Source organism: Ammospiza caudacuta, chromosome 14 (assembly GCF_027887145.1).
Source record: "Ammospiza caudacuta isolate bAmmCau1 chromosome 14, bAmmCau1.pri, whole genome shotgun sequence".
NCBI lineage: Eukaryota > Metazoa > Chordata > Aves > Passeriformes > Passerellidae > Ammospiza > Ammospiza caudacuta.
In genome coordinates this window covers 13,652,616-13,677,685 of record NC_080606.1, presented here as the reverse complement: position 1 = coordinate 13,677,685, position 25,070 = coordinate 13,652,616, and the positions used below count along the sequence as shown (strand labels likewise).

At 42.0% G+C, this 25,070-nt stretch overlaps 1 protein-coding gene across 1 annotated transcript in view; it reads left to right on the top strand.

Annotated features, from left to right (window-relative positions):
* The first annotated feature begins 8,897 nt into the window (after positions 1-8,897).
* MAP7D3 (MAP7 domain containing 3) overlaps positions 8,898-25,070 on the top strand; it is a 42,682-nt gene continuing 26,509 nt past the window's right edge. The window contains exons 1-4 of the mRNA XM_058814336.1: positions 8,898-8,995; positions 21,848-21,943; positions 22,727-22,807; positions 24,224-24,387. Coding sequence (XP_058670319.1) covers positions 8,920-8,995; positions 21,848-21,943; positions 22,727-22,807; positions 24,224-24,387 — 417 coding nt within the window. The 5' untranslated portion in view covers positions 8,898-8,919. The remainder of the gene's footprint in view (positions 8,996-21,847; positions 21,944-22,726; positions 22,808-24,223; positions 24,388-25,070) is intronic.

The following is a 25,070-nucleotide window of genomic DNA, read 5'->3' as shown; positions in this document are numbered from 1 at the left end:
TCTAGAAGGCACCAGACTGGACAGAATGGATTTCATGGAGGGGCTACAATCCTTCATTGCTGCCCACAGCATCAATTTACTCATCATGAGGAACTTACCTATTATTTTACACTCACAGTGCTCCAGGAACAGAGCCAGTGCTCATTACTGTCAGCTACACCGGGGGCCTAATTGCAGAGCACATCCCTGATTGCTTTGGAGGGGCTGGGTAACAATTGGCCCTGCAGGCAGAGTGCCACTGCCAGACTGTGAGCATCTGCATGATTTGTGTCTCTGACTTCCAAAACTCCAGATACCACAGAAAGGACTCACACAGACAGACAGACAGCCTCACATCAATCACCTTCACACAATCCTTCTTGTTACATTACCTGCCTACTAAAAACTGAAAATTTTATAATAGTAAATTTGATAAATTAATTTTTTTAAGTAGAGAACATGTCTTTTTTCTCTGGTGTAAAGCCTAATTCTTTTGCACAGCCACATTTTGAAATGTGTTCGGCTAGGAAAGCTAGAAAATGCTCTCTTAGATTTTACTCTTGAAGACTTCACAACTGATATTAAATAAAAACATGAAGCCAGAGGAATCATGGACTGGTTAACTTTTGAGGAAGACACAATCAGAAAATGCTCAAGGAGTAACATTTGGCCTTCCTCTTCCTGCTCCATGCCACCAATCAAAGCTTTTTATGAAGAGTAACCCAAATGGAAAACCTGCTTGTTGCAGATGCAAGCAATTCATTAGGGCTGTCCCTGCAATGCAATCCACGGTGTCAGGAATAAATGGCACTGCTGTGATTCTGTAGTAACAACTTCACAAAACAACCCCACCAGGCAGGGAAACGGCCACAGATGGGCTGGTGCTTGTGTTTAAGGCTCTCAGCTCCAAATCTGGCCAGTTATCTCTCCTCCTGGAGTCTGAGGTCCTCAGCAGCACAGCTCTTGTTGGGCTGGTGTTTACAAGGAGCTGTTTAGTGCATCCAAAAGTGGTTTGTGGATGAAATTCAGAAAATAAAAAAGTGAAAAAAGAGAGTTTTGTGTGTGTAAAATGAGCAGAAGTCTGATCAGAATCTGACCCTGCATCTCTCGCTGTGTGTGCACGGATGTGTAGGAGCAGGAAGGCAGAGGAAATATGTGAGAGAAGCCATAAAAGCTCCCAGATAATGCCTCCAAAGTATTTCTAAGCCATTGCACAAGGAACAATATACAGAGACTTAAATTCACACAATTTAATTTAGACACAAGGGATCTATTTACGTGGCTAGAAGAATCCTCATGTGGAATACGCTTACAAAGAACCTTCTTTGGGCAAAACAAACAAACAAACACTGCAGTCATTTATCTGCTTGCCCTCTTCCTGTGCTGGAATACAGGAGCTTCACAGTGCTGCAGTCCCAAAGCATGGCAGGGGCCTCCCCCTGTCCCTGCAGAATCCCACTGCAGTTCATTCAGCTGGGCAGAGGGAAGGGCCCATTTCATGGGAGGACAAGGTAGGGTCTATGGTGAGGCAGCCTGTGAGACCAGGGTCTTTCCAAGCCATGTAAAGAGCCAGTGGGAGTTGCCAAGGCAGCAAACTCCAAGCCAAAACAGGAAGGAGCACCATAGAGTTCAGTAGCAACCACACTGCTAAAGCTCTTCTCCAAATGCATTTTCTTACAGAAAGAAACATTGCTGTTTGCCTAAAGATTGTTTCAGTATGAAATTGGTCTCCTGAAACTGATTAAGTAATCCAAGAGCTGAACATTTTTCTTGATGCTGCTGAATAGGACCCATAGACTTTACTCCATACTGAACTTGGTAAGATTGGATTAATTGAAGGAAGGAGAGGCAAATTCAGCAACAGAATTAACACATTGGAGTAACTGGTTGTTACTTCCAGGTGAGAAATGGAATCACAGCTCCTCAGCAGGGTGAATGCAGCCAGCACTTCCCTGTGCCAGACTCACATATGGGCATTTATGGTGCAGCCTCAACAGCATCCATCCCACACCAAGAGCATCTTTGATCTTGGGGAGAGGAAAGCAAACTGGAGGAAGTCATCCCAAAACACAATTTGTTAGTGCCCACACCCCTTACAAACTGCTTGGAACAGCAGCTAGAAGGCATTGGGATAAAGGAGGGATTTTCAGGTAGGTAAATGCCAAAATACTGCAGAAAGTTAAAATTTGGATTAAATTAGCTCCAGATATCAAGTGCGTTTATAAAATCAATATTAGATTTTTGGTGGATTTTTGCTGCTGCTGCTGAAAAGCCATTTCTTTGTTCTCTCTTACTGTGTGAGTGGGACAGTGTAACCATCATTTCCAGGGTTCTCCTTGGCTCAAGTCCCCTCTCCTTCAGAATGGGAATGGCTGGCCAAAGGCAGCACATTGCCTGCACCAAACCTCTGCAGGGAATCCAGACAATGTAATGGGGCTGTTAAACCCAGGCCTGCCAGGAAATGTGGGGAGAGCAGGTGGCAGTCTGAAGCAAAAAGTCTGCACAGAGTCTGGGAAATGGGAACTATTGAACTATTCCTGACAAATCTTGTTTTTACTGCAGGAAGAGCCACTCTGCAAACCCCAAGCAAATATCTTACATCACCTTAGGGAAGCAAATACTTCAGACCAAGTTTCTGTCCTTGCACTAAGAATGTTCCCCACCATCCCTACAACCTGCTCTTTATTCTTGCTTTTTCCAAAGGCAGTGAGGCAGTTACCAGGGACTCTCCTGTTCTCTGCCAAGGAGCTCTGCACAGAATAAAATTTGCATGACTGGCTTTTCTTCTTTTTGTCCAAGGAGACTTCCTGGACAACTGATCTTTCAAAAGCAGTGACCTTCAAACTGTTACAAAGAAAAACATCTAAGCAGTGCTAAGTTACTTAGAAATATTTTCATGCTCAAACAACTGAAAAATTATTCTGTATTTTCATAGCTCCCAAAACTGCTCACTTCTAGGCAGGGATCAATCAGTCAGATTTTTAGATCATTACATAGATTTGAGAAGTCTTTTAAGAGTCTTCAAAAATGTCCTTTCAGTCAGATGCACAGCACTGCTAACAAAATACTGTAACTCACATCAGTGACTTATCTCAACACCACTTGGTATAATAAAATATTCATAAAAAGCCCTACTGAAATATATTATCTCATCAGCACGTGGTGATAAGATTAAATTGTTTGGCATTAGAAGTGATAAGGATTACCATATCAGTGTTTAGCTTGTTGAAATCATATTACCTAGTGCCATTGATGGTAATCACACTGAAATTCTGGATAATTTCAAATGATTCAGTAATAATTACCACACTGTGCTGTAGGCAAAGGGAGATGCTGGAATCTGCATAGCCAGTGCTGGATTTGTACAATGACTCAGTGTGATGGGATTTGTACCTTAAGAAAATTGACTGAGCTGATTCCCCTTAGTCTTTCCTTTGGGGAATGTACTGCTCCAAATCAGAGCAGGCAGGAGGGAAACAGCATGGAAGTTATTTTAAAAATTATCCAGCTGCTCTACAGCTCCTTAGGAAATTCAGGACAAGGTTTGGGCTCTTTGGAGCAGGGAGCAGCCTACTGTGGTCTGTGTTTATCCATTATTCCTGCAGCCTCACAGACCAGGTGGCAACACAAGTAAATAGGCAGTGATGACACATGCAGTGAGAACTTGAGCACAGAGCATCTCAGTTTGGCTGAACAGATGCAGCTTTGACACACACTGCTAGGCAGCCACTGTCACAAGAAGTGGCCTGAGAGCTTAACTTTTATAACCTACTATTATTTTTTTACTGTCTTCAGTGTGCTCAACCTCCCAGACACACCCATACACAATACAGCAACTGCCAATCTCAGGGAGAGCTTATGCTTGATGGAATGCCACAGAATAAATAAGGAGGTCCATAAACACTGAAAAGATGAGAGGTGGTGAGAACAGACTTACTTATCCCTATTTTGACCCCTGCAAGCACTTAAATTTGTGTGGGAATATGTTTTCTAAGACAACACATAGGTATAATTCTGTGAAGTGAGAACTGGTGGGCAGGCACAGGATGGCAGATAGGAAAGGAGAGGATCTGTTTCCATGTGTTACATGTGCATGTTCTTTCACAATTCCTTCATGTGTAAATTGGTCTCCTGCCCTGACTAAACTATTATACATGAAAGGATGGTCTTAGAGACAGAACTGGTGTTAGGCACTGAAGCATCAAACCCTTTCTGCCAGCCAACCAAGCAGCCACATGACCACCATGTCTTCCCTTGAACTCATTTATCTTTTGTCACTGCTTAGAACACTCTGTCTAATTTTAGAAGGCAGTTCTGCAACCCTTGCAGTGAATAATACTTGTTCTGGCCAATAGTCCCAAAAGGCACAAGTAGGAGTGCCAGAATCACAGAAACACAGAGCTGAGGCAGAGCTCAAGAGGTCATGGGGTCCCTCTTATCAGACCTGTCTTTCTGGGCTGACATTCACCCAGACACAGACCCCCTATGCTGGAGCTTTACTATTCCCCAGCAATCCATCCCACTATTATTTCCCCACCCCTACCTGATGATATTTTCCTTGAAATCAAATAATCTTCCCTGATTAAAATCACATCAATCATCTTTTACTATCTCTGTTTCAAAGAAAGCAGATTCTCATCCTTCATTTCCCTCTTCATTGGACTGAAAAAAAATTCAAATTCTTTAACTTTCTTCATTCATTCTCTTATTATTTCCTCTGACTTGCTCTAGATGTTCCCCAGCTGGCTTGCATCTCCTTGGGCAGCACCCCCAGAGTGGTCCTGCTGCTCCCCAGTAGTGCTGATGAGCAGAGAGGGGCTGTGTGTCCCAGAGCCTCTGTCCCTGCTCTGGGGCTCTTCCCTTTTCACAACACCAGGCCACTGTTGACTCATGCTCAGCTTGTGACACCCAGATTATTTTCTGCTCTATCTGCTATTAGCAAGCTGTCCTCTGTCATACCTTTCCACAGTGAATTGTTTTTGTCTAAATGTTTTCTCTTGCATCAGTCCCTATTTACCCTCATCTTCTCCTGGAGTGTAACTTTCAGAATTCTATGCTTGTACTCTACCATATCAGCAGTGCATACAGATGATAAAGGAATGTTTCCCCTTCTATCATCCAGGTAACTAATAAACACACTGGGACAAGGACAAACTAACAGCTGAATTCTGTAGCTCTTCTGTTAGGCAATCCTGTCTAATAACTTCACATCTAAGGAATTATTCACCCAGATAAATACAAGTGAACTTGAGCCAGAGCTGAGAAATTAGGTCCTAAGCATACAGATGTATTAGTAACACCAAGGTTTGCAGGTATTTGTCCCAGCAGGAGAGCAATAAACAAGAATGCGCAGTTAAAGCCCAGTAGTTTTCATGCCATCAATTTCCTTTCCATCAGCCACAACAGCTACATTCACCACAGGAAACGCGCTCTAATCTGTCACTACAGGTCTTACACTTTTGGACTTACAACATTTTGAAACACTTGTTCATAAATTTTCCAAATCCTACACATGGATATTAATATAAAGATACATTTATTTTCCCTAGTTTCTTTTTTTAGCTCTTACTCAGCAAGACTCTGACACAAATGAAGTTGAATACACATGAACATTTCAGTGTTAGATACTTCAATGACCAAAGGAATGAAGAGTTGCAGTCTCAAAGAAAACAAAATCTGGGAGCTGTTTTTTTGAACCATTATATCAGATTTCAGATTGAATCCAGAAAAGCACAACATCTAATACTGTGTAACAATGGATACTTTGGGAAACAGGTTAAGGAATAAATTAATGGGTGGGGGCTTCTTCCTCTGGCAGCCTCCCCAGATCTATCAGTGGCTTAGGTATTTTCTGAGCATTTCTTTTTGCAGCTGGGTCATCACATGTGCAAGTTCTACCTGGCTAATTTCATCCACTATTTTCCAACAACTTTCAGTATTCTTTAAACTGAAATGGATAATATAACCCCCTGGAATCTCACATTGCATGCAGTGCCAGGGCTCTGTTGATTCTGAGCTCGCAATGCCAATATGCACCCATCAGTGATTTGGCCTGAAACAGCTTTGAAGATTTGTCAGAAACTATCACATGAAAATTAAAAGGACAGAAGAAGTGACTGTAAAATTAAATTATTCATTTTTCCACAGGGACATGGAAAGAAGGAGTCTTTCAAGGATTAGGATAAATCAGCTACTACAATCAAATCTGCAAATTGTGCAAAGTTGAAAGGCAATTCCAAGTCCTGCTGATGCCATGTGAGGTCAAAATTTTAATGAAGTTCCACCAAAAATGCAAAAGCAGTAATTGCATGATTGAACTGAAAATCTGAGAAACAAGGTCTAAAAGGAAATAACATTATTATAACAAATGTTACATTTACAATTGCTGCAACATTAGCTCAAAAATTCCTAAACTGCTCATCAAAGAAAATGATAACACATTTTCCACATTGGGGCAGATTTTCTCAGCTCAGTTCCTGTGTGCCTAAAGATAAAAGATTTGCTTGTCAAGCAGTTTGTAGATAGATGGAGAGCAGGGAGGGACAATGCCCCACTTCTACCTCAAGAGTCCTTTTATCTCTCATGAATTTATATGTGCTTGGCCTTTTTATTTTAACTTTACAGCCTCCACTGCACCACCACAAACATCCTGAGTGTGCAACACTTGGTTTATTTCCTTTCCTGTAATTCATAGCTTCTACTCTGAAGCTTTGCACATACAGAATATCAGGCGAGTCAAATTGCAAGCAGTGAGACCACTCATGTATGTGTTGGTTGAAGTGGAAAGAAAAGAAAATGCCATCTCATTTGAAAGTGAATTTTAGTTGCCCATTCTGTTTGCAAGCATTCCCTTCAGTGTGATTGCTCCCATGCCATTTCTCAGAGGAACAAAAATGTATAAATAGACTCTGACCCCTTTTATTGCAGTGTGGTAAAGAAATGGGAAAGTTAAGGAAAATAACTGTAACCTAATAAAAATTCAGAGGCACCTCAAAACATTAATGAACACTTTATTATTACAGATATGGAAAGTACAGCCCCATAACTTCATATTGCTTTTGGGGCTTGCAAAACTTAAAAATTACATTCTCTCAGGCAGTTTGACCATTTTTTAATACCACATGTATTGTATTTTTTGCTGTTGAGAAGGAATACAAACCATTTTGGTGATATTTTCTGATAGTTGCTGATTAAAAGAAGATGGAAAAATACATGGATACAGAACAAGGAATCAAGAAACCTGGGCTGGGCTTTTTTGCTGTGCTGCTTTGTTCATGACATAACCAGAGACTTTGATTTCAATGACTCAGTCTTCTCATCTGCAAAATAAGGATAACATCTGAATGTCTCTCAGTGGAATGGTGAAATTTGATTTCAGCATGTGTAAAAAGGACATGGAGATTGCTAAGTGGCAAGGTGTTATTACCATATATTATAAATATAAACCTAGGAAATTTGGCATTGAATGTGTAGGGGATTTTTCCCCTTTAGCTGCCCTTTAGTTTTAAATACTACTAGTAATAATTGACATTCTATTAACACTGAGAGGAAACAACAGACAAAGGATTCTGTGCACACACATATAGCCAACATAAAAAAAAGAAACAAAGAACAGGGCAAGTCTGTGTGTGCTCTGAATATTCAAGCTAAAATGGAGCTGTACTTGGAATATTTAAAAGGTTCCTTTTTCATTCTTTTGAAATACTACCTGATCTTACTGCTACTTTTTCTGCATTCATCACAATTATGGGTTAATTTTTTGGCCCACTGGCAGGCAAACTTTCTGTTCATGGTTGCAAAGGGAGTTTCCTGCACAAGGCCCAAAGAGCCTGCCCTTTGGAATGGCCATGGATGCTGCTTTACCTTCACTCTTCTCAGAGTGCAAACCCAGAGGTAAAACAAGATTATTCCTAAATTTATTGATACCCAACTAGAGCAGCATCTCTCTTTGAGAGCTAATGGGAGGCAACTCATCATGGTTAATAACACAGTAGTTTAGGTTGGAAGGCACCTTAAAGACCACCCAGTTCCCAGCTGCTTGCAGTGATGGGATGACATTTGCAGTTGCTGTGGGGACACAAACTGCCCCGCCCTGTGGGGTATCTGGGGAGCTGTGCCGTGCCCTGCCAGGCTCCCCTCAGCACCGGCCACCGGGGACCACGATGGCTCCCGTGGGGCGGCCAATTCCACTGGCCCCTTTGGCAGATGTTCAGAGAATATTCAAAATATTCAACCCCTAAACCACTAAACCAAAGGCGTGCTTAAGAGGTTTCTGGATCTGGCACTGGGTGATGTGGTTTAGGGGTTGCAGTGCCAGCTCTGAGTGGACTTGATGATCGTGAAGGTCTCTTCCAGCCTTGACAATTCCATGATCCTAAACCACATCGCTCAGCGCCAGATCCAGACACCTCTTAAACACCTCCAGGGACGGTGACTCCATCTCCTCCTTGTGCAGCCTGTTCCAACACCTGACCACCTGAACAGTGGATTCCTTTTTTCTAATCTGAATCTCTGCTGTCGCCGTTTGAGGCCGTTTCCTCTCCGTACAGACCCGGCAGAGCAGACCGGCCCCAGCTCACTCCACGGTCCCATTACGGGTGATGAGCTCCCCCCTGAGCCTCCCGGAGCCCCGGCTCCCTCAGCCGCTGCCCATCAGACTCCCAGTCCTTCCAGTTCCCCAGTTTTGGTCTCTCCCAGTTCCCCAGTCCTTGCAGGAGGTTCCCCAGTCCATGCAGGAGGTTCCCTGCCCCCGGCCGGACCCGCTCCAGCAGCCCCGTCCCTGTGGAAGCGCAGCCCGAGGCAGCGCCCAGCGCTCGCCGCGGCCGCCCCGGATGGACGCGGGAGCGCTCCCGGTGCCGGCGGGGCGGGAGCGGGCGGAGCCTGCGCACTGCGCCCCGCGCCCCGCGGCCCGCCCGGCACTCCCGCGGCCCGGCGCTGAAGATGGCGGAGGGCGGTGCGGCGCCCCCGTCCTGCGCTTCCTCCTCCTCCTCCTTGAAGGGGCTGCGGGAGCAGATGGGTGAGAGCGGGCAGGGAGGGGTAGCACGGGGGGTGTGTGGGGGGTCCGGCGGCCCAAGGGCGCGGCTGGCGCCGGCCGCCCCCCCCCGGCCGCCCCGCTGGACGTCCGGCCCCGTCCCGGGGCGGGGAAGGGGCACCGCGAGCGGAGGCCGCCGGGGCTGCCCGGGCCCGGCCCGCTGCCCGGCCCGCTGCCCGCCCGGTCCCGCTTCCCGCAGCTCCGGGCGGTGATTGCTGGCTCGGGAGCTCCCGCAGCTCGCGGGCTCAGCAGCGGCGGTGCGGGGAGGCTGCGTTACACGAGCCGCCCGTTTTTCACCGGTTCTCCAACTTCGCGGTGTCTGTGCTGGCTCTTCCTTTCGGAGGGTTTGCTCCAGCGATGTGTTCGGTCCCGAGTGCAGAAGGCAGAGACAGCCCCTGGCATTGATTTCTAATCAAATATTGAATAATTCCCGATTTGACTTTTCACTTTTTTTTTTTTTTTAACTGGTGTTATAAAAGGGCTGAAGAAGCTCTGCTTTGGTTTTGTCTTTTTGTTTTGGCAGTGCTTATGTGCTTATTTATTCTTAAAGTCCTTAATAAGATACTCTGCAAGGAGTATTGTGCATGCACGATATGTGTTTGCAGCAACATTTCGTGGTACATCTCCATGCAAAAGCTTTGTGGGTGAGCATTAGAAAAGATAAACATTTACTTATCCCAGTCACAAAAAACAATAAGTAAAGAGACTTGTGGTTTGATCTAAGCTAACTAACTAGGGCTAGGTGCAGCAACTACTCTTGAGAGCCTCTTGCATGATTGTTTTCAGTGTATCTGTGTAATTACATAAAGAGGCGTGCTGGCGAAGGGTCCTGAATGCACAACTCTCATCTGGCATTTTTCTTCAGTGTGGTGGGTGTTGGAAATACTATTTAATTACTTTTTGGTTTTGTTTCAAAATTAAGACAGTTTAGTGCTCCAGAAGGATAAAGATCTACCAAAAGATAGCACTTCCCACCTGCAAAGGCTGTGTCTGTTTGAACCTTATTCTTCCTGCTAGAACTGCTGAATTTTATTTTGCATATGGGATGCACTTACATGGTGGCTGCTAAGTTTTTCTAAGGATGGGCACCCATATTTGGTTACAGCTGTCATGACCTAGATTTAGTCCCAAAATCACAGAGGAAATGCTCCATGGGCCAGGCAGCTCCATCTCCCTTCAGATATGCACATGTTGTAATATGCACATCATGTTGAACAAACAACCCCCCTCCCTAGATCCTGGAAAGGCTAGACTTTGAATTTTTTCCCCTGAGGGGATAAAAGTCACTGAACCAGAATCTGAACTTCAGTGTACATAGAATGCATTTGTAGCAGTTATGTGCTCAAAGATAAACTCAGTGCTAATGTGCAGTGAATCAATGCTGACTGTGAGCTCGCAGGCTGCTGCAGCTCTGCTCCCGACTTCTGGTCAGTAGTACTCCCTGGAGAGAGCAAATGATGTTTAGAAATCATCCTTGCAATCCGGCGGTTGACGGTGGAATTTGCAGGATAATTTGCCACAGTATTTGCTGCTCTTTGGAGAAGTTGTGAGCAGCAGCCAAGTCTGATATCGCAGCTGTTTGGAGAAGATGTAAAAAAAAAAAAGAGAAAGACACCCGAAGGAACCTCGAGGTTCAGTCCCACGCTCCCCTTGGGCGTGTTTGGGGAGGGATAGAACTTCCTGCCTGTCTGAGCTCTCTTGGCTGCGTGGGGGGACTCCTCACTTCCAAAATACCTGCTAACAAAAATGCTTGGAGCTTCTGCTGCTCTGGGGGCAGTTGTGTACTTTGCTGTCTCAATCAATCTGGAGAACAAACATCTATGCAAAATAAATACAGTGTTGTGTGCCTTCAGCCATTTGTCAGTGAACTTGTGTCTGGGAATCTCACGTTTAAAGACAATAAATAAAGAAAATCTTGCTGAGAAACCACAGCTCTTTCTGGCAGCCTAAGAGGTGTGTGTACATACTGTTTGTATAGTCACCTTCTGCATAGGTACCTTTGTAGTCCTTATTAAAGGACACTTCTGAATTCTTGTTCTGTTCACTTCTGCTCTCTGTGACCAGCCTCTTGATGGTGCTTGTTAATGTTTAGGCCTTGTACACGTAGAATCCCATGATGCCACTTGTAACTAACTTCCAATTTTGTATGTTTAGCAAGAAAAATATTCTCTCAAATTCAGTCTAGTGTTGAGGTAAGAGAAAGGTGTTTCTGCTTCTTTGAGAGAGTATCAACTGTAATTAAGATTCTGCAGGCCACCTCATGCCTGCAGTGCCAGTTCTGCAGTTCCTTTGTAATAATTTTCTGCCCTGACACACTTGTCCTATCTTATTTCCTTTATGTGGGTGACAAAAAGCAGAATCTGCTACCACAACTAGAAGGCAGTTAAGGTTTCTGAACATCACTTAACATTGTAGTTTTACACTGAACCAGCAGTGTTGCTTACCCCATTTTTGTTATCCATGCTTGCTGCTGTCATCCCTCAGGGATGAAGAGGAATTTTTGATCCTGTTCTAATGCCATAAGTACTTCTGAGCTTGTTAAGATGTGAGAAGAGGGGAATAGTCGCGTACTTGTGGTTTATCCAGTAAGTGAGGTTTTCCTTGAGTAGTGTGGGTAATCAGAGGAAAAATACCTGTAATTTAAGCTGCTGTAGCCTATATTTATTGTCTTCATTTTCACTGGAATACTAAAAACTCCTCTTTTTCATAGTATGGGTGGTAGAGAATGTTTGGATTTTTTACTAGAGCTTGGTATTCCTGTGCTGTTGCCAGGATTTCCACTCACATATTGAATTGCTGTTGCAAAGGTTGTTCAAAACACTATATTTAAATGCTATTCATACATATTTTCCTTTCCAGGACCTGCATCATCTTTTAGGAAACCTGTCTCAGGTTTGGGGAAAAAAAATAAAGTGCCTTTTTCAACAGGCATAAATTCCATGACCTGCAGGTCCCCGTTTGGTTGGAAGTTTTCTAATAAAACAAGAACTTCATTCCATGTAATCAGTTCTTTTCTCCCAGTGTAAGTGGCACTGTCTGGCTTTGTCCATTTTTCCCAGATCACAGTTCTTAGCAACAGCTTTATCAAGTGCATGCACACAGAATTGGCATGAAAAGAGGATGGATGGATAATTAATAATGCATCTTCATTGCTCAGGCAGGTAGTCAGGGACATGCACAGATTTATCTGGTGTCTAGATCAGTTATAAAACATAAGAACACAAGTTTGCACCAACATCTGTAGGAGTACTAGAGAGCTCTTGGGTACAGTCTTGGTCCCACAACAGAAGATGGTCAGAGGAAATTATTTGGGACCCAGAAGCATCTCAGACAATTGATGAGTTGACCTGTGTGTCAGAGCTGCTTGCTGGAAGACAGAAAGAATTTATTTACAAATTTGGATCCTTTAAAATCTTTGGGATTTGCAGTGTGGCTGTCAGTAGAGGTGGGCTTCAGATCTTGCCTGGGAAGCAGCAAGACAAGGAAAGCATTTCTTTGCCAGGTTTCTCGCAGGGCGGGAGTGCTGCATGAAAGGCATCTTGAGCATTCAGTTGTTGTTTTACTTGGTGATGTTTGAATGAGTGACTGGTACAGGTCCCATCTGCAGAGCAAAGGCAGCTCATCACTGGGGCATCCAGCTCAAGAGCACTAGGGCTGGCTTCAATTTCTTCATTTGTCAGACTCCTCAGAACTTTGGAGAAAGTTCTGAGGGGCTTTTGTGCTTCATCTTTTTTCCTTGCATGAAATTAGTAATACTGCTTTGCAGACTGCCAAGGCAATAAGTGCAAAGAACTGCACAGAAATTGGATTTCATGTAGATCTCAGTGGTGAGAGAACATTCCCAAATCAGGCTGAGAACTTAATGTAATTGTGATGGCTATGAGCTCTAATTTCATTTTCTTTTTGTTCAGGGAAATACAATCATATAGGGTAGGGATAATTTCATGCTGATTCAGAAAGATGAATGCTATGTATTGAGGTGCTTAGCATTCTGAAGATTACTTCCAGTTGTAAGTGGTTTATAAAAGGTTTTATTAGAATTTAAAACTTAAAATTCTTGAGATTTCTCCAAATATATTCAGGAGACATATGCTCCTTGCTGTAAGGAGAAAAAGCCAAACAAACAAAAAAAACCACCCAAACCATGTGCATATGCAGAATATTTTTTTCAGTTTCTTGTGTTGAGTGTTCCATTCTCTACATATTTCTTCATGTGTTGAAATTGCAGAATATAAATTTGGCTTCCATGCTTCAATTCAGATGAAACTGTTCAGCAAATAATGATTTGCAAGGGTCATAATTCCAATGGTGAGAGCCCAGAGATGTTGTGGCTTACACTGTCCCTAACTGCGCATAGTCCTAAAATGTGACTGTAAGTAAGGGTTGCTGTTTCTTCATACAGTTGTGTTTTTCAAAAAGAAAACAGGGGAGTACTGGTATGCTATTATTAATTTTCAGTTCTTAAAGGTGATAAGAGAATAAAGAAGGGTTACTATGGGTTACTGTAAGATAAATGGAAAAAATAATCTAGGTTAGTCATAATAAAGTAGGGGTATCAAAAACTGCTGATTGTCTTTAAATTTGATTAAATAATTGGAGATGCTTGCAGTCCTCTTGTGAAAGGACACTGACAAATAAAATTCTGAGCATGCAGTTTTAATGACTTCTGTGGATATGAGTTATCAGATTACTTGTGGTACTTCAAAATCCAACTGGGACTGCAAATTTCTTGTCTGCCACAAATAAATTAGTGCCATTTAGTTTCCAATTATGCAGCTTACAACCAGGTTAATCTTACTTGATTATATGCTTTCAGTGTGTTTGCATATGCCTGTCCAATAATCAGAACCTTTCTAGATGCTGGAGGTTTAAGATTTTTGGAGTGTGGGGTTCGTGGAAGAAAAAAATGTTGCTCAGAATTGTTTTTGTTTGAAAGAGACAGAAACCTCCACTGTGCTGCATCATTTATGCTGTGCATAAAGGGACCAAGCCTTTGCTTTTAAGGAAGGCTGACATAGTTGCTTGGCATTAATTATTACAGAATAATTTAGATGTTTTCATCTAAATTATTTTTATATTCCAGTCAATTTGGAAGTTCTGCTTTCTAGGTGAAGAATCCCCAGCTGATGTTGCCTTTGAAGAAAGCAGTTACCACTGGCCATGCTCAGAATACCTCTGTCTTTTCTCATAGTGTTTTTTTCCATTCATAATTCACAGGGAACTTCTAAAATACTCCTTTATGAGTACTTAACTGACTCCTAATTTACAGACACTCTCTGTTGTTTAAATGCACTGACCTGAATCTTGGGAGGGAGAATAGATATTGTAGTGCCTTGTTCTCTGGGCAAGTGTTTCAAAGCTTCCAAGTGTTAGAATTCCTCTCCCAAGCCCAAGAGGGCTTGGCTACAAGAATATGGAAATACTGTAGGGACCTTTGTACTTAAAGAACATAATTTAATAGAATTCATTAATTTATTAATTTCAAAGATTATCCTCTGTTTAATTTTGCCAAGAGGACTTCTTAGAGGAACATTTTTGCAGCACAGGGTTGATCAATATTATTGTGTTTTGTGTTCTGGACATTAAAACCAAGGACACTCATCTCCAGACCAGATAAGGGAGTGTCACCTTACTCACATTCACTCACTTACTTACATTCACTCACATTACATTTCTTGAAAAGACTTTCTGCCATTGGGTAATGAATTTAGAAAGAAATATGGTCTCTTTATTTTCTCTTTAGTTCTTTTTTCCTACTTGTTTTTTTTTTTTACACCCATTTGCCATTTTTCACTTATCCTTCAAGCTCTTTGGAGTAGGAACTGATTCATGGTCACTGTGCTGGAGTCTTACATTGCACATGTTGGAGTGTCCCAGAGCCTTCATTTTCTAATTAGCTGGGTGAACTGTGCAGCTGTAAGAAAATTTGCAGTTTAATTCCTTTTACATTTTGCTCCCCTTTTTGGCTTTAGACAAGAGGGTTTGCTGCATTAAACACACTGTGGACCTGTCAGTGTCCTGCAGCACTTTCTGTATGGAGTGATTTGATTTGAGACTGGCCTGTGAGGGTAAATGCCAGCACCAGTCTCTCCTTTTGAAACACACAGTGTTTGAATGAGGTCTACATTTTCCATGAGAAATTCTTCAAGTGTAAAAAGCAAAAGCAGTAGTTTTCACTGCTGTCTTGGAAAGAAACTGCTATCCTTGCACCAGAAGAAAGCTCAAAATGGAGTTTTCCCAGGGTTTGTCTGAGTGTGTTGTGACTCTCGGTGCTAGGCTGTGCTCTGGGCTGGCATTGTTTGGCCTGGGTGAATTAAACAATGGGCACAGCCTGCAAACAAGAGCACAAAAGCGTTTTCAAGGCCGTGCTTCTAGCAAGCAAAAAACCCCAGACTGTTCAGGAAAGAGGGAAGTCATGGAGAGAAGTGAGCTATTGCCAGTGTTAGGGATAGTGCACGGCAAGGGAAGAAACAATACAATGAAAAAAACAGATGTGAAATAAGAGAAGAGAGCAAGGGCTTGGCTTGAAGTTACTTTTTGCCATGGCTTGCAGGAGTGTGAAGAGGAGTCGGTGTTAGGCAGCCCAAAGCAGAGAGCTGATTTCTGTCTGTAGCTTTTGCCAGTGCTTGAGTTAGAATTCCAGTGGGAATTCCAGTGAGCTGTGCAGAGGAGGTTAAAGTGGGACTGCTCTGGCATCTGTGGAGCCAGTCCTGCATTGAGGGACACATGTACTCCTGAGCACTGGGCAGTGCTATAAAATAGAGACAATTATTTGTACAGCAGACTGGTTATTGATAATCCATTTTACCTTTTGGGTCCTTCTGCAGCTGTTAAACCTGTATCTAATTCTGCCCAGTTGAGAATGTTAAATCTGTGTACACCTATATACAAGCATTGATGTCACATAACTAGTAAATTTTACAATGAATCCACTTGAAATTATGTAAGGGCATTTCATTTTAGTCCTGTGTATTAAGATACTTTGGAATTTCCAGTATGCAGAAAACAGGTAAATATTTCAGGTAAACTTGAGAAGGTTCACAAGGGTCTTTGTGAGAGTGGAGTTTCTGCTGTCATTCCACTTAATTTCTTTCAGGAGATGAATAATAATACATCTCACTAATAAAGAACCCCAAATTGTGGAAGCCAGGTATCTTTTCCAGAGAAGGAGATAGATTTATCTTATCAGCCCTGTGTGCACAGCACAGACAGTGCTTCTTACTAACCTTATGATGGCTTCTGCAAGAGTTGGTGACATGTCTTTGTCCTTTCTAAGCATTGTCCTGGCAGTTGCTTTTTCCATTAAGTAGCAAGAAGCATAACTCATGGCTGAGCAGTGTAAGTGAGGTTAAAATAAGAGAATAAGTGTCAGTGGGACTCCACAGATGTGTTTTCAGTAGTGCTCAGACAGCTGAAGTGAGGATGGTGTGGCTGTTGAGCAATGGTGTAACATCTCTGACTGTAGAAAGTCTCTGGAGATGGCTGCTAATTCTGTTAAGGACAAATTTCAATGCCTTGGTCTGTGCTTATATTATAGTCAAGTTTGGTTTAGATTATGTGCTTCCCCTAGGGCAAAATGTGCAGAGATCAATGCAAAAATTAACCAGCAACCTTCCTGGTGTCTTTCAGCCCTAGGCTGAGTACATAGTATGAGTACCATACGTCTTTGAGATTGCTTCAGCTGTATCTTTGCAGGTTTCCTTATAAGAAATAAATAATTTTGTTAGTTATGTGATTTAAAAAAAAACATTTCTAGGTCTTGATCTGAATGTGAATGTTTGAAGAGAAGTAAAAAATTAGGTTCTTGCAAGTATGTCTCAAATACTTGCTTGTGGAGCTGCTAATTCATATACTGCAAAGGAATGCTTGTGTCAGTGGGTTCAAAACTTGTGATGAACTCAAGAAATCACCCTGAACTGCCTTGAGCTTTGGGAGCAAAACCAGATTGTTGTACAGGATTAGCTGAGGAAATGGTATTCAAGGGAGGAAAGCACATAAAGGTAGTAAAATAGGTATCCCATGTAGGGAATAAATAGAGGACAAAGTTTGCAAATGGAGTCTGGGATAGGGATAAGACAACAGGAAGCTCTTGTAGCCTGATGAGGCTGAGAGTGTGCACTGCTTTCTGGAGATGTCTGTGCTTCCCATCTGGTGGCTGCCCAGACAAAACAGGAGAACCATCTGCCTCCCAGCTGCTCCGTCAGAAGGTGCCTACAGGGAAGCTCACGTGTGTGTTTGTTTGTGGAGCCTGTCAGTCCTTGCAGCCCAGAGATGGGATGTGAGGGTCAACGGGGGGAGACAGAAAAGGGGAAAACAGGGAAAAGAGGAATGCACACAGAGAGGGCTTCTCTTCATCATTAAAAACTTTCTGTGTTGTCCACTTGTTTGTGTGAAGGTGCATCCTTCCTCTGCTGTCATCTGGCAAGGAGAAGTGTAAAAGCCAATACCTAATTTTTCTTAAAGCTTCAAACATATGATCTTGCATCTGTTTGTCTTAACCTATGCTAATTAATGATTGGAAATCAGCTTCAAAGGCAGTGCATGGAAATCTCAAACTTGAATGCTGACTTTCCTCATCTTTCCTGAAAGTATGTACAAAACTTTTAAAGGATCTGAACACTTACTGGCAAACAGTATCTCCCTGTAGTGGAGCAAGACAAAAATGGAGGCTTGCAGATTTGGCACAGCTTGTTATAAAATCAGAGATATTTTGCTGGAAGGTTCGCTTTTGATTCATGGGTTGCTTATTGGCTTCTTGTTACCTGCTTTAAACTTTTATGGACACTTAAAATCATAACAGTGCTTAACATTCAGGACCCCTCCTAACACCCTCCATTTCAGAAGCTTAGCCTGGGATTTTTTCATTTGCTTTGCATAACAAGTCATTAAATCATAAGAAGCAGAACGATTGCTGTGAAAGTCAGAACATTCTGCTCTCTCTGTAGTTCCACAAGGGAAGGGAAGGGAAGGGAAGGGAAGGGAAGGGAAGGGAAGGGAAGGGAAGGGAAGGGAAGGGAAGGGAAGGGAAGGGAAGGGAAGGGAAGGGAAGGGAAGGGAAGGGAAGGGAAGGGAAGGGAAGGGAAGGGAAGGGAAGGGAAGGGAAGGGAAGGGAAGGGAAGGGAAGGGAGAGTAGGGCAGGGGATGGGATGGAAGGCCTGGAGCTCACTGGGTGAAGGGATGGAGCTGCCTCAGTCTCTAATGAGGTTTACTAAGAACAGCAGTGGGTTCTTTGCCAGTCTTGGCAGGGCCGGGGTATTAGCCGTGTGCAGGGGTTGAAATAGAAATCAAGGTTTATTTTTAGCGCCGGTCTCTTCAGGGCATATTGGAAACCTGATAGGGAAGGGAGGTACTGCCATGCTCTGTGTGAGGGAGGCACCTCAGCACCTGCACTGTCAGGGGATCGTGAGCTGGAAGTGAAATTGGGAGAGTTGGATTTATCTAGAATGTCACCTCCTGGTGCTTCTGTGGGTTTGGTTTATCTCTGATTTGCTTGGCCAGACCTGGGGTGCTAAATGGTGATGAGGGCACAGAAGGAAAACTGCTTTCCAAATTACCTAATCATTTCATGGTTCAAATAGCTCTATTTTATTATGCATGAATGCAGATATTATTATTAGCCTCATGCATGGCTTATATTTTTATTGATTTTACCTGGAGCACTTAAAGGTAGACTACTGTAAAATAAACACACAAATTATGCTGATCACAAAATATTGTTGTGAAAGACTGCTGTGGGAGGGCAAGCTCAGAATAGAAATGAGATATAATTTGACTCTAAGAGAATTTTTCCTCTCCAGGGAGTTTGCTGAATATGTCCATGAAGGCACCCCCCCATTAATGCAACATGTGACACAGATTCTAGTGAAATGGTTGTTAAATGTTTCCTGTTCTGGGGTATTCTGATTCATTACAGAGGTATTAGGCTCTGTGTTTTACAGAGATATATTTTATGGAAAATACTTTTCCATGAAGCTTCACTCTATAGCAGACTGCTACATTCATTATGGAAAACTAGGCAGAGAAATTATAAATATCTGTGCCAAAAACCATTTAAATATAGTAATTATTAAGGTTTATTTTATCATATCAAAGCAAAATAAGATAGGTATTTCATAAAGATTGCATAGTGCAACAACATGCAATGCATTTTCTTTTACTGTAGGAAAATGTGGACTTTGAAAATCACAGTTTTGTATTGTAAATTTACAATGAAATTGTCAAGGGCCATAAAACCTGTCTGTTGACTAGAACTTGGTGAAACTGAGCTCATGTATTTCAGGAGTGTATCTAATGTGATGTCTGTCCCCCTTTTATTAATCTTCTGTTCAGATCCCCAGTTCACATTTGATTCTGGCTTTCTGTTGGTGAAATGGATCACATCCGTGTGACATGAAGGTGCACACCTTGTAGCTTAAATCTGCTGCTTTCAAATGTGGAAGCACATTGTTTCTATGCAAATAATGAAGCACTGAAGGAGTGAACATAGAATATTTTAGCTGACGTAAAAAAAACGTTGATGTGCAGAGTCCTCTGGCTGGATATTTCTAGAGTTTTTTCACCTCTGTGTCCTCTGCAAGCTGAACTGTTTCTGTAACCCACTTTTCTGTCTTACAGAATCTCAAATAATCTTTTGCAACCTGAATTAATTAAAATAAACTGACTAATTGCTTTGCAGATTTAACACATTTTTAAATCAGTGCCTTCTAATCATGAACATTATTCCAACTGTGCATTTATCTTTGATTGAGTAAATAAATACATAATCTCCCATATCCATTATGGCTGCTTTGTTCACCAAGATTTCTAATAGGAAAATACTTCTGCAAGTAAAATAAAATTAATATTGTACCTGTTTAATTGCAGGTTGCTTCTTACTATAACTTTGTTATAGAAATTTGGATATTTCAACTTTAAAGCAAAATTCCAATGTTGGTCTTAACTGAAGCTGGTTTAGTTGCAGAGTGACTTTGTTCTGTTGGGATAATTTCCTGCCTCAGTTAGCTCAGGCTTCCTGGGCACCACTGCCTCCTCCTTTGAGGAAAGATGTATCTGGATTTCTGGATTTGTCTGAAATCTCAGTGGTATTTCAAGAAGCTTGTGTTCCTTCAGCCTTTGTGATGTACAAAGGTGTCATTGGATATGAATGCCCTGGTTGTACATTTCTGCTCTCAGAACACCTGCAGTGGGGCTGCTCTTCCTCTGGCTGTTTGCACTTCTATTTGGGTTAGAATAGATAATTCTGTTGTTCTCCACTTGGTGTTTTTTTGGGCAGGATTCCCATCCATGTGACATGTAACAGTGTACAAAAATCAGAATTTTGTCTGATCTAAAGAGTGAAAAAACAGTGAGCCTTTTTTAAGCTGTTTTTTTGCCAGTTGGTAATCTCATCGTGTTGTAGTGTATCTGGTCTGTGACTTGTGTGAAAAGAGCCTCAGAGATGTATAGGATGGGTTGAGGAAGACTTTTGTTTGCTGCTGCAGTGAGAAATTAATTCAAGACATGGCAACAGCTGCGGGTGACAATTTAGAGTTGCTGAATAAGTATTGTAATCAGCATTTATCACTGAAATCACATGGGATTAAGCACTTTGAGGTGATTGTTCTTGGGCACAGCCTTAGGGAGGGTTATTACCATGACACAACTAGTTGTCATGGCAATGCATGGAGAAGAGGGAGACTCTTCCTTCCTCTTTTGCATTTTGCACTCCTCTTATTAAAGGGAAGTCAGATCATTGGCAAAGTTGTAGTTGCCATTCTTAAAATATAACAGCAATTTGTACTATTGGTCCTGCATGTTCTGGGTGAGATCACAGCACGTTACGTGTTCCTTTTGTGGGTTTGCCTTTTCTGTGTAAAACTGCCCTCAACTTTCTCATGTGTGGGTTTGTTCCCTCTTCCCCTGAAGCTGGGCTTTCCCATGGAAGGCAGCTGAGCTCCCAGGGCCTGTCAGGCAAGGGGACAGCAGGGTGGCACTGTGTGGGGACACGTGTGTGCAGCTGTGCAGGGCACTGGGCTGATGCTGTCCTACAGGGTGCCCTGCCTACTTTCCCTGTAACTCTTCACACCCTGCAAGGTGATTGGTGAAGGTTGATACCAAAACAAAGAAAATCTGGGAAGAGTGATACAGTAAATTGTTAATGGTTTTTTTTATTTAACAAAAGTAATATTGGTAGCATTTCCTTTCTGTGTGATTATCTGTGAGTTGTTGCCCTGCATTTTGCTGAAGTTACCTTGGTGAAACTCAGATAATGTGAATGAGTCTCTGCACAAATGCTCAATTTACTGTTTTGGAGTCTAATTTATAATTAAAATTTATTTTTGAAGCTCTTGTTTCAGAAGTATGTTGTAAGCCTCCCTCAGTGGTTTACTTTAATCCCCTTTGTCTTGCATGTCATGAGGTAATGACAGGTCTTCATAGACCTCTCCCTGCTTGGGTCTCATCAGAATATGATTCTAGTAGTGCTAATGGGTTATTACATACCTGTGTGCAGCCCACAAATGCTCATGTGGCAGCAAAGACTTTCTGTTATTAAGTGTAAGTCACATACAGCTTTGCAAAATAATGGAGTTTGTTTTGGAAGTGTTATTAAATAGGTTTGATCTTTGAAACTCTGTAGTCTTAAAACATAAGGTTTGATAAATATTTTTACAACAAAATGCTTTGCCAGGTCTCAAGTCTCATGACAAATTTTTCCTCACAAGTTGAGCAGCCCCCAGTTAGCTATTTAATAAAAGCATCAGCGACCTCAAGTAGAATTTTATGTATTTATTTTGGATATTTCTTTCATGAGTTTCAGTTGTAGAGCTTCTATTAATGTGGATTGATTCTTTCTCACAGTTGCTGCAGCCCAAGCCATAGCAGAAGAAAGAAGAAGCCAAAGTGGCATTAGCCCTCTTACAGTCCAGACCTCAATAAAGACAGCAACTAAACCAGGTATAATTACAGGTCATTGCTCTTAATGAAGTGCTGGGCTCACAAGGGAGGGCAAGTAGGGATTGAAAAGAACATATTTAGAGAAAAGTTTGGTGCTCTTTCTTCAGGAGGCATCAGGTCACCTGGTAGATGTTTTGTGTGTCTGGTTTTGATGACAGGTTTCTGTTTTTGACTCTCTCAGAGTTCAGTTGAAGTTGCCTGTCTTGTAAGCAGGGTATGACAGCAAAGATAAATGATGGTAACTGGGCAAGTTACCAGCTCACTTCTTGCTGAAATTCAAGTTTTTATACCTGCAAAGACTGCTTATGTCTTGGTTCTGCTTAGTCTGCAAATGAGCTGTCCTACAGTGCTCTGAATTTGTAATGACAGGTGAACTATCTGTTCCCAGATGACATTTTCCTAAATTCCTGTCATTCTTGTTCATGGGAGTTAATATGTACAATTCAGGCTGAATTTGGAATAGGGTATGTTCTCACATGTCTGACTTAGGCTTTTCTTTGCCTGTACCTATTGAGCCTTTAATATGATGTCTGCTTTCTCTTGCACCTGTTAAAAATAGAATTATGAGGGAATGGAAAGAGGGAAGAGGGCGATGTTCAGCTTTCTGTGAATTTTTCAGATGGTGTCTTTTATCTCTAAATAGAGTGTGCAGTGATTTGGTGGTGTGGGCATCTCTCAGGAAGTTTCATTCTCCTTTTGATAGGGAAAACTTTTGACATTTTATTTAAATTTGAATGTTCAAAATCATTGACAATTATGTGTCTTCAATTTTTGTTTTGACAGTGATAGATGGTTCCATGCTAAGAACAGAAGAAAGGCAAAGGCTGGCCAGGGAGCGGAGAGAAGAGCGGGAAAAGCAACATGGTATTTTCATGTTTCACTTCAAATATCATTTTCTAAAATGTTTCTCTTAAAGGATTTACTGTCCCACTTACTCCATGTTTTGTCACTTTTTGTCAGCTTGCTGGGGACAAGAGACAAGGTCTGCTCTTGGTCTTGCATCAGTGTCCATCTGTGAACCTGAATGAAGAAGGTTTTGATTTGAGAGGAGAACACTGTACAGAGTTGTAGCTTGTTCAAGCTCTGTGTCACTTCTGACCTTCCATTTCTTAATGACCAACCCAGCAAATTTTGCTAATTCCTTACTGAAAGCCTTAACAAAACTACTTTGGAAAATAGAACCTTTAGCTTAGAACTCCTTCCTATAGCCCTGAAAACTGATGTTTGGAGAATGCTGATTCAGAGAAAACCAAAAAAGATTTAGCTACTTGAATGGCTTGTTTGCCTTGAACACTGCTTCCCTTGTTTCCCAGCACACTGAAATGACTCCTGCATTGAAGTGTCAGCAGTATACACTTTATCTTAGCAGGGAATCTGAACTAGATAACAGCAGAAAGCTCTCACCCAGCTTTGTGCTGTTTGTGATGTGAATCAGTGCATGTGTGTGTGTAGCAGGAGATGAAAGGGTCACAGTGTGCCCTGCAGTGCTGGGCCTTGGGCTCCCAGCTTGTGAGGAGAGATGTCTCTCTGAGCTGTGTGTTTGTTTCTCAACATAAAAGCAAAAACCCACAACAACAGGAATTATTGTGTTATCCTAATATGGGAACAGGGTAGTATTATGACACATAAAATTCAGAAATATTTTGGAGGCCCTATGTGTAGATGCTGCCTGTGCATTGTTGGTGTGATTATCTGGTCTCTTGGTTCATTTCATCTGTCTGGCCATGGAAAATACTCTCTGTGCATTCTAGCTTTGTGTCACAGGACCTGAGGCTTCCTGTTGAACTGCACACAGCTGTTCCTTGCTGGAGGCTGCAGGGAATGGTGATAGAACTATTTTGAACTCTGATGCAGGAACTGTAGGGTCTTCCCATCTTGTCATTCAGTGCCTTAAATACTATTATATTTTGTTCTTTAAAAAAAGCTACAACATAGAAAATTCTGCTTTTTGATTTTTAATTTACAGCTTCCTTACAGAGACATCACTATTATGTTGATAAGAAAGGTATATGCTTAATTTAGGGAATATACATATCCTGATATTCCCGTCTAGACAGTAAAGCCTAGTAGCAGGCAAAGTTCTAATTCCACTTCCAGCCTGGGGACAGAATTAAAGATGAGTCTGTTGTTTGTTGTCACCTCTGCAAGCTCATCTTCCTGTACATTTTCACTTCAGGTGGTAAGAATTCTGCTTGGATAGTCTCTTGCTTGTAAGTTGCATTGCAGTATCCATGAATGGCTAAGTTTAATTTTAATTTTTTCTGTAAAATATTCTTACAGCTGCCAAAGAGACACAAATCCTTGAAAAGGAGAGAAAAGCAAAACTCCAGTATGAAAAACAGTTAGAAGAAAGGCAGAGAAAGCTAAAAGAAATGAAGCAAAAAGAGGAACAACGGAGGGCAGCAGTAGAAGAGAAGAGGAAACAAAGAATAGAGGAGGAAAAGGTAACACACATCAAAGTTCCATAGTTTACAAGAACTACATTGTTTTCCTACATTACCATGCTCTGAAGTGCTGTGAATGAGAAACTCAGGGAGATGATGAATGTGTTAGAACATAAAAGTATTTTCCACATCTACAGTGGGCTATGTAGGCACATGTCCACCTTCCCCATGGAGCTTTGGCTGTAGCTGAGGCACTCAGGACTTCAGGAGCTGTGGCTGTTTGACCACTGGCTCTTTTCACATGAGCAAAACCCCCACCCCATATTCCTATATTTCCAGATACCTTCAGAGCACCTTGTAGAGTCTCTCTGTAAATCAGTGTGGGTGACAGATCTTAGACTTCTCTTGGAGCCCTGCTGTGGCCTGAGACTCACATTCTCTTAATTCTTCTAAATCAGAATTCATTCCTGTATGATGAAAGGTGCTGATGTTATCTGTGTATTTGTCATTTGCTGCTTTGAACTGTGTGGTGTCTGTTCTCACTGGCCTTTGCTCTGACTGCACATGGACAGGCAGAGCAGAATTTGAGTTTGGGACTTACTCAATGGATAGTAGCTGACAGCAGAAATAAATACATGAAGTTATTCCATCCTTTTGACAAGTAGCTCTGTTAGTGCATATTAAATGTGCAAGTTCTTATTGTTAGCTTTTTCAGCCCGGTCTTGTTTAGTTAATCTTCTAAT